Consider the following 22,460-nt stretch of genomic DNA (forward strand, 5'->3'; position numbering starts at 1 on the left):
TACCATTTTTTGACACTTTTTTTTTTAATTTTTCACATTTTTTTAACTTTGTTGTTAGTTTGGTAATGTTGATTTTTTTTACAAATTGGGCCTTAGTAATTTTTTTGAAAATAATATTAATTTTTTCAATTTTTTTTAGTTATGTTCAAGCTACACCTGAAAATGACCCGAACCATATCGGGTTCGGATCGGATTTCACCCGAAGTCGATCAGTTTTGCAAAAAATGGGGTTTTCGGGTTATGGGTCGAGTGGGTTTGCGGTTTTTCGGGTCAAATGTTTACCCTTAATTTTAACATTATTTTTGATACTATAAATCATTTATAATTTTTTGAAAATTTACAGAATATTCTAAATAACTACAATGTACATGATGATTAAATAAAAATTAGGGTTATTACCGGCGAAAATACCCAATGTTTACATGTTGTTCCACTTATACACCCAATCTTTATTTTTCGCGGTGAATATACTCAAACCCACATGAACTGTGCCTCCGTCACTACTTTACCCCTAACAGCGTTAAAAACGCTTACGTGGCCAATTGCGTGTACAAAACCAGACACATGTGCTTTAAAATATTAACTGCAAATCAAAAAAAAAATTTCCAACGGCTTGAACAGGGAATGATTTCTTTATACCCACATTTCATGTAGAAAAGGCAAACCCACATTCAAAGTTTTTTCTGAAACTAATTTCTTGAGACTACAAAGATCACAGAGGACGACGACGAAGACTGAGGACGAAGAACCCCCTGCTTTTTACCATTTCGAATTGAGGAGGACGACGAAGACTGAGGACGAAGAACCCCCTGCTTTTTACCGTTTCGGATTGAGGACGACGACGAAGCAGGAGGAGGAACTGGAACAAAATGCCCATGCTTCGGACTGAGGACGAAGAACCCCCTGGATATGGTAAGCCCCTGACTGTGTTGTGCATGTACTTTTGTGGGATATTCTTTGTTTTGTTTGGGTAATGTGCTTTGTCGTATATCACATGAGTTTGTCCATTTTCCCACTAACTTTCTTTGTATTTTTTTATTATCTGATATGCTAGATCTGTGTGGGGGCCATTTTACTGTGGCAATGCACCATGGAGGAAGTTTCTTCACTCCATTTGGCAACAAAAGGTATCATGGAGGTAAAGTTTCTTTTTTTGACTGGAATCACACTGATTACTTCAGTAGATATGAGTTGGATTGGATGGTGCAATGCTTAGGGTATAAATTGCCTGTGGGTTTTTTGTGGAAGCCTAAGGAGAAGCATTTGAATTTGGCTGAAATGGTAATTGGTGATAAACAAGTTATTGAAATGGTTGAAGATATGATGAGGAGAAAGTATAGACAAGTGGATATTTTTGTGGTCCAACCAGAAAGAACTTTGGAGTTGGAATGGAGTAAGGAGAAAGATGCAATTCCTTATATCCCAGAACTTTCTAAGAAGACGATGTGCACTATAGAAGAGTTGCCTGATGATACAACTATCCCAGCAGATGTAGTGGTCAACCCATTATCAGATGATGAAGATCCTTGGTTTGATCACAATGAAATTAGATATGAGGATGGTCCTGAAGTTGTAGACATTGACTCTGTGAACTCTGAAGATGAGGACCCTTTTTTTGTTGTCAATATGCCAGAGGAATGGACATAATCTAGTTGTGTCATTGAAGACTTGCCTGATGATGCAGATGTAGTTGTCGATGTGGTTGTCAATCCAAAACTCAATTGTGCTGCAGAAGAGGCCCAAGTTGGAGAAGAGGTCGAATATGAGTATGAGTATAATGATTTTGGCCCAAGTCAAAATGATGAAGCTGATGTTGGTGAGAATATTCAGAGTGAAAGTGATGTTGGTGAAAGGGGTCTAGAGAGTCAGCATGATGAAGCTGCTGTTAATGAGAATGGGCAAAATGAAGGTGAAGCTGCTGTTAATGAGAATGGGCAAAATGAAGGTGAAGGTAATGAAGAGTCTGAATTTGTTATGGAGGAGGAGGAGTACATGCAGAATGAGGGTGAGGCTGAAGAGATGTTTGCTAATGCTAATCCTGCAACATGGTGGCATTCAGTTACAGACGGTTGTAGCCAAGCTGATCCAAATGATGATGAAGGTGCTTATGTTAGTGAGGAAGACCTACAAAGTTTGTCTAGTTCAGATGAGGATGGTAATGCCAGGAGGAGAAAAAGATTCAACAACCAATTCAATCATGCAACAAACATGGATAACTTCAGATTTAAATTAGGCATGCTTTTTGCTACCGTGGACCAATTCAGAACTGCATTGAAGGAGCATTTTATTAAGATTAACAGGGAGTATGTTTGGCTGGCCAATGACCAAAGTCGGGTAAGGGCAAAATGCAAGAGTGCAGGCTGCAATTGGGTCATTTATGCAAGAGTCCAACTGTCAGACAAGCGCTCATTCAGGGTAAATACATTGGTGGATAGGCACACGTGTGGATTGGTTTTCAACAACAAACATGCAACCTCCAATTGGCTTGCAAAGCATTATCTTGAACAGTTCAAAATAAACCCAAACTTAACTTACTCTGGTTTCATGCAGCTAACAACACGTACTCAGTTTTCAAGAACAACAAGGTCAACTTTCTACAGAGCAAAGAATTGTGCAAGAGTGATGTTAGAAGGAACTATAAGGGAACAATATGCCATACTGGAAGATTATTGCAAGCAACTGTTAGAGAGAAATCCTGGGAGCACATCAATATTGAAAACCAGAATGCAGGATGGAAAGAGGTTATTTGAAAGGGTGTATATATGTCTTAAAGCTTGTAAAGATGGATTCGTCAATGGTTGTAGGCCCCTTATCTGCTTGGATGGTTGTTTTTTAAAAGGATATTGCAAAGGAATGTTATTAGCTGCAATTGGCATTGATGCAACAAATGCCATGTTTCCAGTGGCTTATGCTGTAGTGGAGAAGGAGTACACAGGTAGCTGGACATGGTTTTTAAATTTATTGAAGGAGGATTTGAAGATTGATGAACCAGAGAGATTAACAATGATTTCAGATAGGCAAAAGGGCTTAGAAATAGCATTAAGTACTGTATTTCAAGGTTCGGAAGTGAGATTCTGTGTGAGACATATGTATGCCAATTTCAAGAAGCAATTCCCTGGACTCTTACTTAAGCAAATGATGTGGACCGCTGCAAGGGCAACAACTAAAGTGGAATGGAAAAATAGGATGAATGAAATTAAGCAAGAGAATTTCAAGGCGTATGAATGGCTGATGAAAAAAAACCCAGAAGAATGGACCAAGTCTCATTTCAGGGAGCATGTGAAATGTGACCTTCTTATTAATAACCTCTGTGAAAGTTTCAACAATGCCATTCTTGATGCCAGAGATAAATCTATTATCACTTTGCTAGAAAATATTAGGCATTGGATGATGAGTTTGTTCTGCAATAGAAGAATGAGTGTCTCTAAGTGGGTGCATCCTGTTTCCAAAAGAATTATGGACATCATTGAGAAAAACAAGAATGTTGCTAAGCATTGTTTCCCTATGCTTGCTGGAGGTGGTAAGTTCCAGGTAAATTTATTGCAAAGCATCAATGCTCAGTCATTTGTTGTGAACTTGGAAACGAAAACATGCACATGTAGGCTATTCCAATTGTCTGGCATACCATGTGGGCATGCTTTAGCTGCTATCTGGTTTTCAAACCTAGATCCAGTGGGATTCATAGATGACTACTACAAGAGGCAAGCATATGAAGAAACTTATGCGACACCAATTGAACCAATGCCTAGCCCAGATAAGTGGCCTGACACTGGTCTGAATCCGATACATCCTCCAACAGAGACAATTTTACCTGGAAGGCCTAAAAAGTCTAGAAACAAAGAGGCAGATGAACCACCACCTACTACTGCAACAAAGGCTAGGAGAGTTGGCCAAGTTAATCACTGCAGCAATTGTAAGCAAACAGGCCATTCACGAGTAACATGCAAGAATGCAACTATGGAGGTAATCTTGGTACACGGTATGCCAGACTTGTATTCATTTGCAGTTAAAATGAATGTGATTTGCTTAAGTATGATGAGTTATGTTTTTGGTTTAATTACAGCCTGCAAGGCAAAAAAAGAGAGGAAGACCACCATCTCAGAATCCTACTACTGAAACTATTAAAAGGAAGGAGCGAGCTAAGAGACAGAAGCAAAGGAATGGTGGTTCCACATCTCAGACCAACTAAGAAGCTGCTCTTTAATCTTAAACCCTTTTGATGTAGAAAACTTGTTTTCTTTTTGGTGTAGTCGCCATACAATATAGGCATTACCATACTTTTGACATGTACATATTCAGTCTGACTTTATCAATATTTTGGGACATCTTGGCCATTAGGAATACTTTTGACATGTAGACATTATGCTACTTAATATGTCATATGTTTGCTCTGTAAAGTTGAAAATATTAATCAATGACAAAATATCTGGTTTGGTGCATCATTCTATTATGCTTGAAAGCAACACTAAATAAATATATTTCTCTTACATTCAATGAAGCCATGATTTTTTTTCAGGGAAGGGTCGAACACTAAATAAAATACATCATTTTTATTATGCTTGAAAGCAACACTAAATACAATAAACAGGAAAGTCGAACATTACATAATTTTTGTCAGCCAATACACAATTAAAAAAAAAAAAAAAACAACATCATCTTCCTCACATTTCCCTTTACCAACCAGGAACTTGCTCGAACTCTTCCATCCAAACTCCCATTCATATAGCCACAATGTTGACATTGAAAAGGCTCCACACTAGGTTCAAAGCAAGACTCATATCTATCTTCATATTCATAATATCTGCCCAGATCACCATCAAACTCACGTACTCTTCTTAGCAAACTAGGTATCACCATCTTTGACCTTTCACACATAGGGGGGTCAATCCATTGGAAATAGTTACAACCCCCATTCCACTGTTCACAAATAGTTTTCTTGAATTAATTTATTTCCAAGCTAATAATATATAAAGGAAAAAGAAGACAAAAAATATAAACAGGCTCACTTTCATCCTATAGCAAGATTTGAACCGTCTCCCTGGATTATCATCGGTCCATGATGTCCTCTCCACTGTTTCTGCCCCACAATCACAATGCTTACGACAAGCTTGATATACACCTTGTGCCCTAGATCTCGACGACCTCATTTTGGCTCCACCTCGGTTTATTGATTCGCCCCAAGACACACTTGGGTCTTCCCCTTTCATCTCTTCTCTCTTCTTCTTCTTCTTCTTCTTCTTCTACAATGGAGATCTCTCGTGCATATGGTATTTAAGGATTTAAAGCTTTTTTTTTTTCAATCAATAATTAAAAACTTACCTGGGCTAAATGATGTGTCTGGTTTTGTACACGCAATTGGCCACGTAAGCGTTTTTAACGCTGTTAGGGGTAAAGTAGTGACGGAGACACAGTTCATGTGGGTTTGAGTATATTCACCGCGAAAAATAAAGATTGGGTGTATAAGTGGAACAACATGTAAACATTGGGTATTTTCGCCGGTAATAACCCTAAAAATTAAGTAAAAAATAATCAGGTACCGAGAATACGAGGGATTGTATCGGTACAACAGAAAAATAGGGTATACATTTCCAAATTTTCCTATATTTTATTTATGAAAAAATAGAAAAATAATAAATAAATAAATACTCTGATTATTTTCAATGAACAATTCATTGTCAAAAAATAATAAATAAATAAAATGGGTCCCACAAGTCAACAAAGTAGTAAACCGCCAAAAATAGCCGTTGGCGCCAATTTGGTGATTCATAACATATATATAACTTACAAGTAACGACTATAATCTCTCTCTCTCTCTCTCTCTCTCTCTCTCTCTATATATATATATATATGGATTGCGCCTATAAAGCTTCGTTCTACTCCGGTGGACGACCTCCGTGATCCCTCTCGCTCCTTCTCCGCCGTCCGATCTTCTCCATATACTCCGGGATTTACCTTTCATATCCAGGTTTCTATTCCAATTTTACAGTTACAGAAATGTAAACAATGTCTATATATATTTATATGAATAGGATTTGAGAGAGGAAACGTGATTTGGATGATTCTTAGGTCAGAAATGGGTGCGATTTCAAGGCAGGTTTTTCCTCTGTGTGAAAGTCTCTGCTTTTTTTGTCCTGAATTGGGCGCCAGATCCAGGCATCCCGTTAAACGATATAAGAAGTTGATCTCTGATATATTCCCTCGCTCTCAGGTCACTTTTACCTATCTTTATTCTTTTTATCAACAAAATTTGCAATTCATCAGTCATTGGTGAAAATAGCTTCGCAAGATGATATTTTTTATGATAATTCTTTGCAAAATAGCTTTTTTTTTTGGCTAATATGATATTGAAAATATTCAACAGGTTTAGGAATTCTAATTATATATCCATTTATATTCTTCAAGTTCATGTGAAATTAAAGATGATTATATCTGTCAAAAAATTTGGCAGGATGAAGAACCCAATGACCGTAAGATTGGGAAACTATGTGAATATGCATCGAAAAATCCTCTTCGTATCCCAAAGGTACTTAAAAAACAATGTAGAAGTGTTTATAGTTATATGGGTCATTGATAGATTTTAATTTATTTGATTAAATATTTTAACTCTCAGATCACAAGTTCTCTTGAGCAAAGGTGTTACAGGGATTTGAGAAATGAGCAATTTCATTCGGTAAAAGTGGTCCTGTGTATCTACAGGAAGTTGTTGTATTTTTGTAAGGAGCAAATGTGAGTTCTTTTGTTTATAGTAAATGTGAGTACATACACATAATATAATATTTTTCTCTTTCACCATTCACATAACTTTGAAGAAAAAAGGAATGAGTTGAGAAGTGGCATTAGTTTGGTTATGTATTAATAACTCCCTGCTTATAAAATATTAGTTACTTTGTGGCAGATCATTGTTCGCAAGTAGCTTGCTTGGTATTGTACATATTCTACTTGATCAAACACTACATGACGAACTGCGTATTCTAGGATGCCACACACTTTTTGAATTTGTGAATAATCAGGTGGGAGTTCTCATTATGCTCTTTGTTCATTTCTGAAAGTTTATATATTTTCCCATGAATTTAAGCCTGTTGTACATATTGTTTTTGGGTTGTGCAGAGGGATGGTACTTATATGTTCAACTTAGATGGCATGATTCCTAAACTTTGTCTTTTAGCTCAAGAAGTGGGGAAGGATGAGAGGGAGCAATGTTTACGTTCGGCTGGGCTTCAGACCCTTTCGGCTATGGTATTTGTTAGAATTTTTACTCAAAGTACAACGTAGGATAGGATATGCATGTTGCTATAAGAGGTGACTATTTGTCATCTTAGAATTCTAATATCCTTTTTCTGTTTGTAAATTCAATTTTGTTTCTTAGACTTGAGACTTGACAGATATATCTATTGTAACTCAAGTACATCTTTAATTGCAGCTTTGGTTCATGGGTGAATTCTCTCATATTTCAGCAGAATTTGACAATGTAAGTGAACTTGAGTTTGTTCTTTCTAAACATTCTTATGCATATTTATTTACAATGTCATTTTGAATAGTTGACTCTCGTTTGACAACCTCAAATGTTTTTTGTTCACTGATCTGGATTAAATGCATCAAATCTTTGTACTGGAAGATCTGTTAGAAAAATATGGAACCGAAAAGAAGAACCCTTTGATGGACTGTATATAATTACTGAAACATTTCAATTCAAATCATTCCAGTTTCCTTCATCTTTACTATATATACTTTTCTCTTCAAATGATAATATTCATGTTGTCACAGAGCTTATTGCCTTTCTTAACTATTGTATAGCTGATTTTCCATACTTGCATCTTCTTTTATGATTCTGATTAATCCTTTTTTTTTTCATGAAAAATAAAGGTCGTTTCAGTAGTCCTGGAGAATTTTGGTGATCTTCAAAAGAAATCAGATTCTTTAACCAATGATAACAAAGGTTTCAACAATGAATGTTCAGAAGAGGATTCTCATTCATCGGTTGCCATGACAAGGATTTCTTCGTGGAGGATGATAGTGAGTGACAAAGGCGGACTTAATGTGTCTATGTAATTCCACTGATCACAACATGTAGTATGTAGTTATGCAACCCCCCTGCTTGAGATTGCGTATGACCTAATATCTATGTGTCCTTATGTTTTAATAATAGGGAGGATGCCAAGAATCCCATATTTTGGTCAAGGGTATGTCTGCATAACATTGCAAAGTTAGCCAAGGAAGCTACAACTGTACGGCGAGTCTTGGAGTCTTTATTCCGCTACTTTGACAATGCCAATCTCTGGTCTCCTTCTAGTGGACTTGCCCTTTCGGTGTTGCTGGATATGCAGTTAATAACTGAAAGTTTAGGTATCTAATTTCTTGAAATTATCAGAGTGATTGCCTTGGAAGCTTAATTTGGTAGTACTGCTTGGCATTCTTATGAACTGCAAATACTATTGTCTTTTGATCAATTTTCAGGGCACAACACACATTTTTTGTTGTCCATCTTGATTAAGCATCTTGATCACAAGAATGTTCTTAAAGATCCAAAAATTCAGTTGGACATTGTTGATGTTGCCACCTACCTTGCTCAGCAAACAGATATTAAACCCTCTGTGGCCATAATTACTGCATTAAGTGACATGATGAGGCATCTAAGGAAAAGTATACACTGTTCACTTGATGATTCTAACTTGGGTGCTGAAGTTATTCAATGGAACCAAAAATATCGAGCAGCAGTTGATGAGTGCCTTGTGCAGTTGATACATAAGGTGCACTGACCTTATAATCTTTCATGTCTTTTCAAGATTAAATAACAAAAGAAAAGATAAAATGTTGCTTGAAATCAATCAGTCAAAACTGCATTAGGATGACCATTGTTATATTGGCAGGTTGGAGATGTAGGTCCAGTTCTTGACAAGATGGCAGTGATGTTAGAAAACATGTCTAGCATTGTTGTTATGGCAAGGACCTTGGTTTCTGCTGTTTACCGAACATCACAGATTGCCGCATCTATCCCAAATCTTTCATATGAAAACAAGGCATGACTAACTAACTATATAAAACCTTTTTACCTTTAGTTGTGTATTACATGGATTTGCAAAGTTCTTACTTTTTCTCCCAAAATTTTGTAGACCTTTCCTGAGGCACTATTTCATCAATTACTAGTTGCCATGGTCTATTCGGACCCTGAGACCAGGGTTGGTGCACACCGCATATTCGCAGTTGTTCTTGTCCCATCTTCTGTTTGCCCTCGTTCTTGTCCTGCAACAGCCTGCTCCAAAAAGAAAAATGATATTCAGAGGACACTCTCAAGAACTGTGTCTGTGTTTTCTTCTTCTGCAGCACTTCTAAAGAAATTGAAGAAGGATCAATGTGGCTTGCAGCAGGAGAACATGTCTCAAGAGAGTAGTAAAAGCAAAATTTTCGGTGAGGATGGGACAAAGATCCATAAGTCAAGGAATCCGTCAACTAGAACCACTGGTGAAAATGAAGAAGCGAAAACCAATCCTTCTTTTCTCAGCAGATTAAAATCATCTTACAGCAAATCTTATAGCATAAAAAGGCACCCGGCAACAACTACAATTGACATTTCAGGAAAAGATACGGTATAGAACTATGTGTCTATGAATGAAGAATTCTTTGATACTTTCATCATTGTCTTTCTGATAATTTTCTTTCATGATATGTCTGCAGACAATGTCCCTGAAATTGAGCAGTCGCCAGATCACTCTCTTGCTTTCAACAATCTGGGTGCAATCTATCTCTCCTATAAATACACCTGAAAGCTATGAAGCAATCGCTCATACATTCAGTCTGGTCCTGCTATATGCCCGGTCAAAGGTATATCTTTCATTCCTCTATGATGAGTTTTGGCTGTCAAAGACTCAATATTTGAAAGTCTATATATAACAGAATTGGAACTCAGATCAGTAAATCTATTTATTTATATTTTTTAAAGTTGAAAATTTTGACTGTTGTTGGGGAAATTAGAAAGTAGTATTCAACAGACAAATCATGCATAGTGGCAGAGTAGGACCTGTATACTCTAATCTGCACACACATACACAATCTTGTTATTTGTATGAACAAAAGTAATGTAGCTCTCTCTCTCTCTCTTGTTTATGTAATTGTTATCTTGTAATTGAGAAGACCATATAGTTCAATAACTAAATATATAGTCATAAAAGTAGTCCTCATTTTCTTTTTTACTTTATCTTCTTCTAGTTAATGAGTTATTTGCTTAAAATCCATGCAATGCAGAATTCCAGCTATGAGACCTTAATTCGAAGTTTCCAGCTGGCATTATCCTTAAGGAGCATATCTCTTGCAGAAGGAGGTAGGCCCATAAATAACATACTATAATATATATATATATTTGCCTTAAGATTTAGCAACAAAGAAGTACATAGCAATGCTTTCAGGTTCTCCTGATAAGGGTTCTTATGTTTTCAGGTCCACTGCAACCATCACGCTGCAGATCCCTTTTCACCTTGGCAACATCTATGATCATCTTCTCATCAAAAATTTACAACATCATCCCTCTTGTCCCTTTTGCAAGAACTGCACTTACCGAAAAAACAGTATGCACAACAATTGTTTCTGCAATTCATTTCAGTGCTGAACCATTATGTTTTTGTATTTTAACTTCTCATGTGTAATTATTGGGGCACTTCTTGAGTCAGGAAATTTACCAATTTATTACTCTGTAGAAAACATATATTATTTATTTTTTGATATCAGCAAAATTAGAGTATTGCTATAAGCGAAGGGTGTAAAATGAATTTAAAACCTCATGTGGTGTTGGACATCTTATAGTGTCTTATAGCAATACTTGCAAAAATACTACTCCATGAACGTTGGAAGTTACCTACTAATCTTGCTATTGTATTCATATTGAATCAGATTGATCCATTTCTAAAGTTGGTAGATGATTGCAAGTTACAAGCTCTTCATGCAGAATCTGACCGAGCTTACGGATCAAAGTCTGACGATGAGTGTGCTTTAAGCTCACTTTCAGCGATCGACATTACAGGAAGTCAATCAAAGGAATCACTTGCTACCATGATATTAAAAGCTTTGGAAAAGTCATCAGATGTAACCATTACATTGTACCCTGAACAATTGCTACTTATTATAATATGGACATGATAAAACTTTTATCTTTCTGATATGCAGGAGTCATCTGCAATAAGGCAGCAGTTACTCAATGATTTTTTGCCTGACGATGTATGCCCGCTGGGAGCTCAGTTATTCATGGAGACACCAGGACAAATCTACCAACGTGGATTAAAAGATAACATTGTTAGTTACTCTTACAGATTTTTAAGTCTATTGTATTTCATCACTATTGCTATAGCCACACGTACAGAACGGTTTAGTCTTGCAGGTTGAGCCTCCCTTGTTCACAGCTGAGGAAGATGTTTTACCCAACGTGTTTGGAAATCAAACTGACTCTGAAACCAAACAGGCCTCTGAAAATCGTACCCTTTTAAGCGTCGATGAGCTTTTGGATTCAGTGAGTAAAATTTATGTACTGAATGTTAGAGTAAATACTAGTTTTTTAGAAAGCTAGTTTGGTGGGAAAATGACTAAACTAACTTCCATAATCATGCTTTAATACATGACAAATTAGGAAGAAGACCCTTAGAGATGAAAGAAGAAACTAAGTCTAATTTATGGCAAAATTATAGTTAATAGAAAAAGACTAAACTAGCCAGAATATGATATCTAGGTTGTATAATATTTCTAGCTTAATTAGACAATTGCTAGGAACAAGTTATTGTATGAAATTTGGAGACTTTCTTAAGAAATTTCAATATTAAAAATAGACTTTTAGAAACTATCTAGTAGCAAAAGAACGCATTTCTTCAATTTGGACAATTTTATTTGAAGCTGATTTTCACATGCAGGTGTTGGAGACAAGACACCAAGTGGGGAGAGTGTCGGTCTCAACACCGAACGACATGCCCTACAAGGAAATGGCAGGCCAATGCGAGGCCCTTCAAATGGGAAAACAGAAGAAGATCTCCACTTTCATGACTGCTCAACAGAGGCAAGAGAGTTCAATCAGTATTTCTTACGCTCACAACAAGGGAATGGAAGCATCTTCTTCACCTTGTTCCACAATCCAATCGGGTTTCCCTATGGTACTTCTTCCTCCACTTGATAAATCTCTTTGAGTCCATACACTAATTTGAAATTCTAATTAGTCTAACTTACTATTAACCGAAAATTGCAGGGTGGGAATCCATTCCTTGTCTCAAACTTGAGTGAACTATCACACTACACATCGGTTCACACCAGTCCAACGCCATGTTCAACCGTCTACCATCACAACTTTTTTCAGCTTCCAGCATCAAGCCCGTACGATAACTTTTTAAAGGCCGCTGGTTGTTAAAGCTCTGGTAATGGAACCTCTCTTTATTCTTGACTTTATGCACCAGCTTTAACCACCATTGCAGCACCATCACTCAATTCTTCTGATGCTTTCATTTGATCTGTATATGTAGGTTTACCTCTTCTCATGTTCACTTCTGGTTTTTGTGAAGTTATTTTTCTTTTTTTGTTTTTGTTTTGTATTGGGGTGTGAATCCCTTCAATTTTCTACTCCTACATATCTGTAGCGGGAAACAACGGTAGAGCTGAACTGTATTAACGGCTTGTTTGTTATAGCTTGATTCATACGGCGCGTCGTTTTTGTTCCTAAATGACATTACAGATTTCTCTCGCTTCATGAAAACGACATTCTAATTCTTCCCCACTTTACTAAAACGACGTGTCATTTTGCACCTTTTCTTGCCAAAAATTAATAAATGTAATAGCAATCCTAAAATATCTTACATTTTTTTGACTCAATATATATCTTTGTTATATACGACGCGTCGTTTTTATCTCTAAACGACATTATAGTTATAGTTCTTCTTCCTCACTTTACTAAAACGAAATGTCATTTTGTACTTGTCTTGCCAAAAATTAATAAATGTAAGGGATATTTGCTGCATAAGGATTCAATGTTTGGGGAAAATACGCTCTATGAACCCAATTTTTTTTAGTGGGTAAAATACCCAAAGTCAATAACTGTAATTCTGTTCAGTTCTAATACTTAGGGTTCTGTTAGGGATACAGCTAATGCTCAGATTAAACTATATTTTAATTTATTTTTAAATTAAAAAATATATTTTGAAAAAAAGATTATTTTTTAATTAAATTTAATAAAATTATATAAAAATATATTTTTAATAAAAATATTAAATCTGGTTTTAACTTTAAAAAAAATTAAAAATTAAAAATCTTAAAAGTTAATTTTAATTTTTAATTAAAATTAAAAATTAATCTGAGCTTTACACGTATTCCTAACGTAACTCTAACACGTGTTTCTAACGTAACTCTAAGTAACAGGATCGAGCAGAATTACAATTTTCCTGACTATGGGTACTTTATTCACTAAATAAAAGATTGTATCCATGCTGTGTATTTTCCCTAAACATTGGGTAGTTATGATGCAACTATCCCTAAATGTAATTGCAATTCTAAAATATCTTACATTTTTTTCAGATATTTTCTTTGGGAAGAAGAAAAAGAAAAAGCAAGAGTCATCATCAATATTTAACAAATGGATTAAAACTATATTATTGAATACTAATCTGTAAATTCCAATACATTTATACAACAACTATTAAAACCAAACCCAAATATTCAGATCCAATATACAAAGATCTCTTCACAACCCACTTTCCAATTTTCCACGATCACAGACATTAGAATGAAAGTCCCAGAAAGTATAAGAATGAAAATCTACCATAGTTGTTTGGGCATGGACATAATCCAAGCAAAGTAAGCACAAACAAGCTTCTGTGAAATATAAACATAAACAGCAAACGACAAGCTCATCAAAGTCAAGTCTTTCCAATCACCCTTTTGCTTTGGGCTCAAATTCTCTCTCAAACACTTTCCCAACTTCTCAAAACCACCCAGTGACACATCAAACGACATCGTTTTCTTCTCTTCCTTTGGATCTTCACCCTTGGTTGTTGCTCTTGTACCGTTGATTGGTTCACGGCTATGGAGGCAACGCACCAAAACGACACCTCTTTGGCTGCAGCCTCTTTCTGGGAGTTGTCGTTTGATGGGACTTTTGGTGTAGAAAGAAGTCCCAGATGAAACAGCAGCAACCATAGTTATAAATGTTTTTGAAGTTTTGATCAGACTAGTCGAGTTGTGGTTTTTGTTTGACCTTATTTATTATCATCATAAATGAAAAAGGAGAAAGTTATGGCCATTGGTATTGTATATAAGAGTGATTTGGATAAGGCTTTGTTGTTTGGTTATTTTGTCCAAAGAAACAGCTGGCCTATTTTTAAAAGGGTTAATATTTGTCCTATTATCTATTTTGATTTTGTATTTTGATAAATTACTTTTTGGACTCTATATTTTGTAAAATAGTTAAAATAGAACTCTAAATTTAATTTTGATGAATAAAAAATTGAATATAACAACACAGATTTTAAGCATAATGATTTTATTTTTGTTCTGAATTGTTAGTTTGGTAAATGATTAGTGATTTTAGTTGAGAAAATATTGACCAAAATCGGGTTTAGGTTTCTATTTTAACTATTTTATAAAATATAGAGTCCAAAATATAATTTATTAAAACACATGATCTAAATAGATAATGAAACAAAACAAAGAGTTCACAAAAAATAATAAACCCTTTTTAAATTTTGGCTTATTAGATGTCCCTTTTATTAGTTGCTTGAATTTTGAGCTAAGAAAATGACTAGTAATTTGCTAAGATTATGATGAAGATTGCTTTTGTTGACTAAAGAATGTTATGATGAGAATATTTAGAATCATTCCATTGAAATTTTAGCCGACATTTTTTTCTATTTTTTATTTTCCTCTATTTTTGTTTTCTAATCATATCTTTTATATACCTCAATACAAGTCATACATACACAAAAATATAGAAGTGAGCATCGGTCGGTTATGGCGGTTTTTTCATAACATAAAATTCAGAATTCAGTTTTCGGTCTGGATTGGTGCAATCCAAAAACCGACCGACCAAACTAGTTAAAAGAAAAAACCAACCGTTTTGGACTGCAATTTAGTTGGTTAAACTGATCAAACCGAATTTCTTATTTTAAAATTTTTTTTTTTGAAAGTTTTAGTTAAAAAATTAAAATTTTTGGATTGTTGGAATCCATTTTTGTGCATTTTTAAAACATAAATATATAACATAATTTCATATTATTTTTATTTAATAATTATATAATATTATATTATTATATATTATATTATTCGGTCAGTTTCGATTTCGCAGATCGATCCAGACAAAATTTTCAAACCAACCAAACAGTGGCGGTTTGCGCTGTTAGTAATTTTTTCAGTATTCAAAAGATCAGTGTATACAATTTTTTTTTGATTTTTCGAATTTTATACTCAGCCCTACAAAAACAAAAACATGTATAAATCTTATAACATTATAATTAGAAAAGATAACATTAGACAAGACTTTTCACCAATCATTAGCAGTAAATAGAAAATGTTAGAAATCAGCAACACTTGGAACTCACCAGAGTCACAAATTACAATACAACAACTTACCAGTGTTCCACAAGAAACTTAACTACAGCAAAGTCTTAACGAAATCCAAAAATAATCATTCAAACAACGTTATAAATCTAGTTTTATATATACACAAAGGAAAACAAACAAGCGGTTCTCTCAATCAAAGTCAACATCCTCATCACTTGATGATGAGGCATCAAAATCAGAATCCTCCTCAGTAGCCTTCTCACTTTCAGAGTCACTCAGCACATATCTCATCTGCTTACGGTTAGCCCTCATAGGTCTAGCTTTGACGACTTCAGCAACCTCAGAAGTAGTAGTAGAAGTAGAAGAAGAAGAAGATGATGGCTTCTCTCCACTCTCATTTTCCTCCTCCTCCTCCTCCTCCTCACCATTTTCTTTCCCAATAGTCCTTCCCAACAAAGAACCACTCTTCTTGTTAAATGGGGATTCCCTCATTTTCCTCACTTTCTTCTCTGGGGAAATCCCTGAGCTCTCAGCAGGCTTCAACATATCAGTCAAAAACCTTTGCCCCAGCAACTGAGCCGCCTGTTTGCTGGCTGCTGCACCACCTCTCCTCTTTGCTGCTGCTGCTCCGGTAGGAGCCTTGGCTGCAGCCTTTGGTTTTGCTGCAGCTCCTTTCTTTCCTCCCTTCTTATTACCACCAGAGGAGCCTGCACCAGTTTCCATTTCAAAGTCGTCGTCGTCGTCGTCGTCATCTTCATCTACCTCATCATCAAGATCAGCATCTGGAAGAGTTTTCTTCTTTGCAGCAGCCCTCTTGGTAGGAGCTTTCTTCGGGGCTGGAGCAGCCTGGGGCACTTCTGCATTCGTGGCAGAGACAACAAAATACCAAGTTAAGCCAAAACTTCTAGCACATTAAAATCTGCAAACACTAAGCAAAAGTTTAAGCAGAACATGCACCTGCTGGTTTATCAGGAGATGAGTCAAGATTGTAGGCAGCAAGTCGATCTTTCAACTCAAGTACTTCATCATCGTCGTCATCACTGACTACCACCGCCTGAGAAAAACAGTAACATTATTAGTTTTGTAGAGAAAACAATAAATATTAACGCTGTTTTGAGAACATGAGAACCCGGGCATACCTTCTTAGCAGCAGCAGCCTTCTTTGGGGCTGCTCTGCCTTTCGGTTTAGCTTTCTCTGGAGGTTTCTCTGAAAAAGCACAAGGACATCAGATTAGTATAATTGAAATATGAATGTCCAACACTTTTTGAAGATAGATTCCTTTGTAACTAACTTGTCCAGCTTACCAATATCCATTGCGGAATTAAATGTTTCGGTGATTTGGTCAACAGCTTCAGCATTGTTGGCTTTCTTGGTATTCTTGCGTGGGGCTTTCGGTGCTTGTCTGGAAACTTTAACAGGCGCTGCCCCCTTCTTTATTTGGCCTTTTGCTTTCTTTTTCAACTCCTCTGCTAGTGCATCACTTTTTTCAAGCTCCTGAAACACGTATAAAAAATCAGTCAGTTCAATACTATATGATGGGAAAGAAGTTAGGCTAATTTTAAAATCCTTACAGTCAGCTCGTTCTCAAGATTGTCAAGATCTTTAGCCCACAATGACTTCGGAGTTGCTTTTCGCAGTTCATCAACCTGGTTGTTAAGCTTATCCTGTTCAGATAACAATCCTTGGACCTTCTCAAGTGTCAGTGTTCCAATTGCCATAGACAGCAGATACTCGTAATCACCAATCCGAACTTCAGTAGCAGCAGCCTCAGCATCATCATCATTATTATCTTCTGTTTCATCGATTGCCCCAGCTACCTCTGGCTCAACGGCTTTAGTTTTCTTAGGGAAAGGAGTAAAACCTTTCTGTTGCAACTCAACGAACAGATCCGCTCTCTTTCTATTGCTCACAACAATCTCCCCTTTCACAACACCAAGAATAAACCGAACCTTGTTCTCCAATTTCAAAAGATCCAACTCTAGATTATCCAGTAGAACTTTCTGCATGCATCAAAAAAATGTTTATGTAAATGGCTGGAAAAAAATTGCAGGACCAGTTAAATACTGATTAAACTCACCTTTCTCTTCTCATATAATCGTAGTCTAATGTGGAAAAATTCTTCAAGGACTGCACAAGAGACATGACATAAAAGAGTAAGCATACCAACACTAAAAGGTCGCTAGTATTAACATAACAAACATCTTCAAATGCATGCTTACTTTGCTCAGGAGTATCATATTTCTTTATTAAGCCATTTTCATCAAACAGGTGCATGTTACTTGTGTTTAATGCAGTGGTCAGTTTAAATTTCTTCAACAGACCATCTTGCTTAGCGGCCATCAAGTTCTCTTCGGGCAACTGAACCAGGATATCCACAGTACTGTGATCACTGTGCTGTGTAAAACCCTGAAAGCAGACACAACGTTAATCAGAAACTAAAGCTCTTTTTAAGACATTTAAATAGATAAGCCTGTAAAGTCAAGAATTTGGCCAACTTACATCAATAAATGGATCTTTGGCTTTATCATTTCCTCGAGTAATAGATTCCAAAAACTCCTTGTAATCTTGAGTCCACCTACGAACTGGAAGCTCAGTAATTCTGATCGTCGTCTCATTAATTTCCTCTATTATCCCACTGTTGTTGTAGCTTGCATCCTTAGAAGACTTCTCTATAGTTCCCTTGAATCCTCGGTACCATGGAGCCATTGGTACCATTTCCTCATCATTTAGCAAGTTCCTTACGTTTGCAACTATATCTCTTGGGTTATAATTAGGAATGTAAGAACTCCAACCTGTTCCAATACCCTCACTGCCATTAACAAGAACCGTTGGAATGACTGGCACGTACCAAGTTGGCTCAATGGATTGACCATCCTCATCCAAGTAGTCAAGAAGGATGTCATCATCCTTTGGGAAAAGTGACCTTGTGATAGGAGATAAGCGGGTATAGATATAACGAGCACTAGCATGGTCCTTTCCTCCCTGGTAGTAAAGAAACGGTATAGGAGTAAATAACTACACACAAATGAAAACTTGATGAGAATTATAGAAATGGGCAGAGCTCATTTACCAGGTTACGTGTGCCAAACTGACCATTTGGCTGTAAAAGATTGATGTTGTTACTACCCACATAATCCTGTGCCATTCCAATGATGGTACCGGCAAGACTCGCCTCACCATGGTGATAGGCTGAATGTTCAGATACATAACCAGAAAACTGAGCAACCTTTGCTTCTTTTACAAAGTTCCTCTTGAAAGAACAAAAGAGGATCTTCCTTTGACCAGGCTTTAGGCCATCAACCATTGAAGGAATGGACCTTTGTAGATCAGCCAAAGAAAACAATATAAGTTCCTTGTGAACAAAGTCGCTGTATTTAATGAGCTTTTCCTTTTGGTCCAGGTGAGTACCAGGCTGAAAACCAACAAAAAAGGATTAGGAATTTACTCACCATCTATTTCCAAAGAAAATTATACAAGTTCCTTTTCATACCTCAAATCTACGGAGCCAACACTTTCTCTCCTCTATCTTTTTCTTACTAAATGCAAGCTCAATTGCCTCACCATCTTTCTCATCCACCCACATGAAATCTTTTTTGTGCATGTCCAGATTTTGAAAGTAATCCCTTCCTTCCTTTGATGTGCTGGTTCCCAACCCCTGGAAAACATAATAAAGAAAGATGAGTTCATGAAAAACTAGAAAATCCCATAATTCTAGCAGCTGCCTTACTTATAAGTTGAAAAACACAAACCTTATAGTACTTTATGGTCCACCCACTTGCATTTCCCCTCAAACTTTCCTTCCAGGCCTCATACTCGGGCATGGTATAAAATGCTAATTCGTTTCCACTTTTGTTAGTTGCCTGTAAAAACCAATGGAAGACAAGTTAGAAACGGGTATTCTCCATAGTTGAACTCGAACACAAAAACTTAACGAACGAAGACACCAACCTTCACAATAGGAGTAATAAACTCCACCAAGAAGGATGGAATTTTCAAAAGTGATGGCCAGAAAGAATGAATGAAATTAATCAACAGACCCTTGATATGTGAACCATCGTGATCCTGTACGAACATAAAAGATCAGCAAAAAAAAAAAAAATTGCACTGTTTCTATTAAACAATCTAATGAAAAGGCATCAAACCTGATCAGTCATTATCATCAGATGACCGTATCTCAGAGACTTCACGCTTGTGTATTCCTTATCTTGCTGCAACCCAAGAATTCTCTTGATGTTCTTGATTTCTTCATTGTCCCTCACCTGGGTAGCGCTAGCTTCCCTTACATTGAGTAGTTTACCCCTCAATGGGAAAACACCATAATGGTCTCGACCAACGACAGAGAGTCCAGCCATCTATTTGTACTCAAATGTGTTAAAATGAAATTTAATGCATGTTCAGATTATGAATGAACTAATTGTTGGAATCATTCAACTTACTGCTAGAGCTTTGGCCGAATCTCCTTCAGTCAAAATCAAGGTACATTTTTCAGAGTTCCTTCCTCCGGCTTCATTAGCATCCTCCAGCTTATTAATATTGTGAACCCTTTCTGTCTTAGCTCCATCTGTTTTCTTAAGATCCTTGTTCTGCTTGAAGTTGGCCCAGGAAAGAAGACTATCCACAATGCCAGACTTTGCCACTGCAAGTTTAAAAGGTAAAACATAAACAAAGATATAGAAAGTAATGATAAGAGTGCATCTACATAAACAAGCAAGGAGCTTCCCGAACCTTTCTTTAAGAAATCTGGTGGGAGTTCACATTTAGACCCAAAACTGCTTGGACGAATGGTAAGAGTTTCTTTAGTTTGAGAATCAAAAGCAGGATTGTCAATAAGAGCATTGACAAAAACCCATAAATAATTCTTCACATTGTGGGCTTTCAAGTTAGCATTCTTGTTCTTCTTATTTACAAGATTCATGACATGATTAGTGATCTGACTTGTGACGTGATCTACATGAGTTCCACCCTTAATTGTGGCAATCGAATTTACAAAGCTAACCTGGTTTAACAAGAGAAAACAATCAGAATAAAACACCCTTAAAAGTGCAGAACAGCATCAAAGTACTCTCATTTACATAAAATTTCAAATACCTGTTGAAATTGCCCATCACTAAGGCTCACACAAACCTCCCACCTGTCATTCACTTTCTCTGTGATCCTGCAGAGAAATGGTCAAAAGAGTACGTTAGCAAAAAGGATAACAAATGAAGAAAAAAAAAACCTTAACTAGTATCAGTGTGAAAAAAAAAAAGAACCTCGGAATAGTAGCATCTGATTTGCGGGCAGAGCGCAAATAAAGATCAACATAATCTAAGAATGATTTCACAGGAACTCGTTTTCCATTAAGTTCCACTTTCACATTATTCCCAAGGCATCCAGCCATATCAAAAACTCTCTTTTTCATCAGCGCAACAACATCATCTTCTAAATGTGTCATGTTAAACTTAGCCAAATCTGGCTTAAAAGTCACCTTGGTCCAGTTGTCACTCTCCTTGCACTTTGTGATCACTGGATCAGTTTTCTTCCCCATGTTATTGGAGAAAACCTTCAAACAATCAACAGAAAATCCAATCAAATCAATATGTATGCTGAACCCAATTTCAAATTAACCACAGTAGGGAGCTTGTCTTAAATCAAAATCAAGAAATGAAATTTATAAACAAATTAGTCCCAATTTATGGAAAACCTTCAAATCTTCAACACACAAACCCATGTCTGCCAAACTATGCTGACAAAAATTTCAAATTAACTAAAAAAGAGAGCTTGTCCGAAACCCAAATCAAATAATGATCTTTAACTTAAAAAGAGAGCTTGTCCGAAACCCTAATCAATAAATCACATGAATAAACAAATTATTTCCAAATTAGGGAAAACCTTCAAATATTCAACACCAAACCCAGTCCACTCAACAAGTATACTAAGCTCAAAATTCAAATTAACTAAAAAGATAACTTGTCCGACAACCTAATCAAGAAATGAACTTCTATACCTGCTTGTACTTCTTCAGACGCTTTCCATCAGCGGTCTCGATGATAAACTCAGTTGAGAAGATATTAGTGAGCTTAGCACCATACCCATTTCGTCCACCAGTAGTTTTCTTGACATTATCATCATAGTTACTACTCGTCAGCAGATGCCCAAAGATCAGTTCAGGAACATAGACCTGCTCCTCCTGGTGAATCTCCACAGGGACTCCATCACCGTTATTGTAGACACTAATACAGTTCTTTTCGACGTCGATCACAACCTTGAGGCTATCCATGGACTGATCCCTTTGCTTGTTATCGGCAGCATTAACGAGAATCTCATCAAAGATCTTGTACAGACCAGGGACGTAGCTAACGGAACGGTTGACCATCTCCTCGTTCTCGTAGACCCAAAGGTTTTGGGCGTGTTTCTCGATCGACCCAATGTAGGTATCCGGTCGGAGGAGGATGTGCTCAAGTTGAGACTTCTTCTGGTACATTTCTTCGATCGTCTTTCCACCGGCGCCGGCGGCGGTTGGTGGCGGAGCCATGTTGGCATTGTTACTCGACTGAAGAGGGCGTTTCTTCTCGACAACCATGGTTAGGGATTTGGGTTGAAAGCTTGTCTTCCTGAAAGATTCGTTCTTGAGATAGAGAACGAGGGTTCAGACAGAGATAGGAGGAAAGAGAGTGGGATATATAAATAGTCGGAGTTAACGGTCGAGTGGAGATTTGAATTTGAATTTTGAAGTTCGGGCGGGATTTTTGAATCTTTTGGGCCTACTTTTAAGATCCAATATGGAGCTGGGCCGGCCCAATTTAGATATTAATGTTAGGCCCAATGTGGAATTTCGGCTAGCCCTAAGAAGTGGCATTTAGGAAAGTACCCTTTTGGTTGATTAGTTAGTTAAATATCAATCTTTTTTTAAAAATAAATAAATAGTAAAATAATTTAAATTTAATTTTGAAACCAGAATTTATAG

At 36.6% G+C, this 22,460-nt stretch overlaps 3 protein-coding genes across 3 annotated transcripts; 1 reads left to right on the forward strand and 2 right to left on the reverse strand.

The window, feature by feature from the left end:
- Positions 1-5,819: 5,819 nt before the first annotated feature.
- LOC133828774 (protein SEMI-ROLLED LEAF 2-like) lies at positions 5,820-12,820 on the forward strand. Its single transcript, XM_062258878.1, has 20 exons — positions 5,820-5,965; positions 6,067-6,208; positions 6,449-6,523; positions 6,611-6,726; positions 6,896-7,010; positions 7,108-7,236; positions 7,421-7,468; positions 7,864-8,045; positions 8,147-8,343; positions 8,455-8,747; positions 8,868-9,017; positions 9,111-9,584; positions 9,673-9,819; positions 10,240-10,315; positions 10,432-10,559; positions 10,882-11,073; positions 11,155-11,280; positions 11,366-11,494; positions 11,889-12,125; positions 12,218-12,820. Exons 2-20 carry the CDS (start codon positions 6,074-6,076, stop codon positions 12,374-12,376), a joined length of 3,108 nt encoding a protein of 1,035 aa, XP_062114862.1. The 5' UTR covers positions 5,820-5,965; positions 6,067-6,073; the 3' UTR covers positions 12,377-12,820.
- A 763-nt stretch (positions 12,821-13,583) lies between these two features.
- Positions 13,584-14,242, reverse strand: LOC133829668 (uncharacterized). The gene has a single exon (XM_062259426.1). It carries the CDS (start codon positions 14,152-14,154, stop codon positions 13,774-13,776), a length of 381 nt encoding a protein of 126 aa, XP_062115410.1. The 5' UTR covers positions 14,155-14,242; the 3' UTR covers positions 13,584-13,773.
- Positions 14,243-15,490: 1,248 nt separating this feature from the next.
- On the reverse strand, positions 15,491-22,147 carry LOC133829669 (DNA topoisomerase 2). The gene is made up of 18 exons (XM_062259427.1): positions 21,501-22,147; positions 20,767-21,056; positions 20,603-20,669; positions 20,240-20,510; positions 19,951-20,150; positions 19,657-19,866; positions 19,463-19,576; positions 19,264-19,374; positions 19,005-19,169; positions 18,585-18,926; positions 18,014-18,496; positions 17,734-17,920; positions 17,592-17,641; positions 17,086-17,514; positions 16,819-17,008; positions 16,653-16,720; positions 16,471-16,567; positions 15,491-16,370 (listed from the first exon to the last, which is right to left on the reverse strand). Exons 1-18 carry the CDS (start codon positions 22,074-22,076, stop codon positions 15,703-15,705), a joined length of 4,518 nt encoding a protein of 1,505 aa, XP_062115411.1. The 5' UTR covers positions 22,077-22,147; the 3' UTR covers positions 15,491-15,702.
- Positions 22,148-22,460: the final 313 nt, after the last annotated feature.

The sequence above is a fragment of the Humulus lupulus genome, chromosome 4 (genome assembly GCF_963169125.1).
Source record: "Humulus lupulus chromosome 4, drHumLupu1.1, whole genome shotgun sequence".
Taxonomy (NCBI): Eukaryota; Viridiplantae; Streptophyta; class Magnoliopsida; order Rosales; family Cannabaceae; genus Humulus; species Humulus lupulus.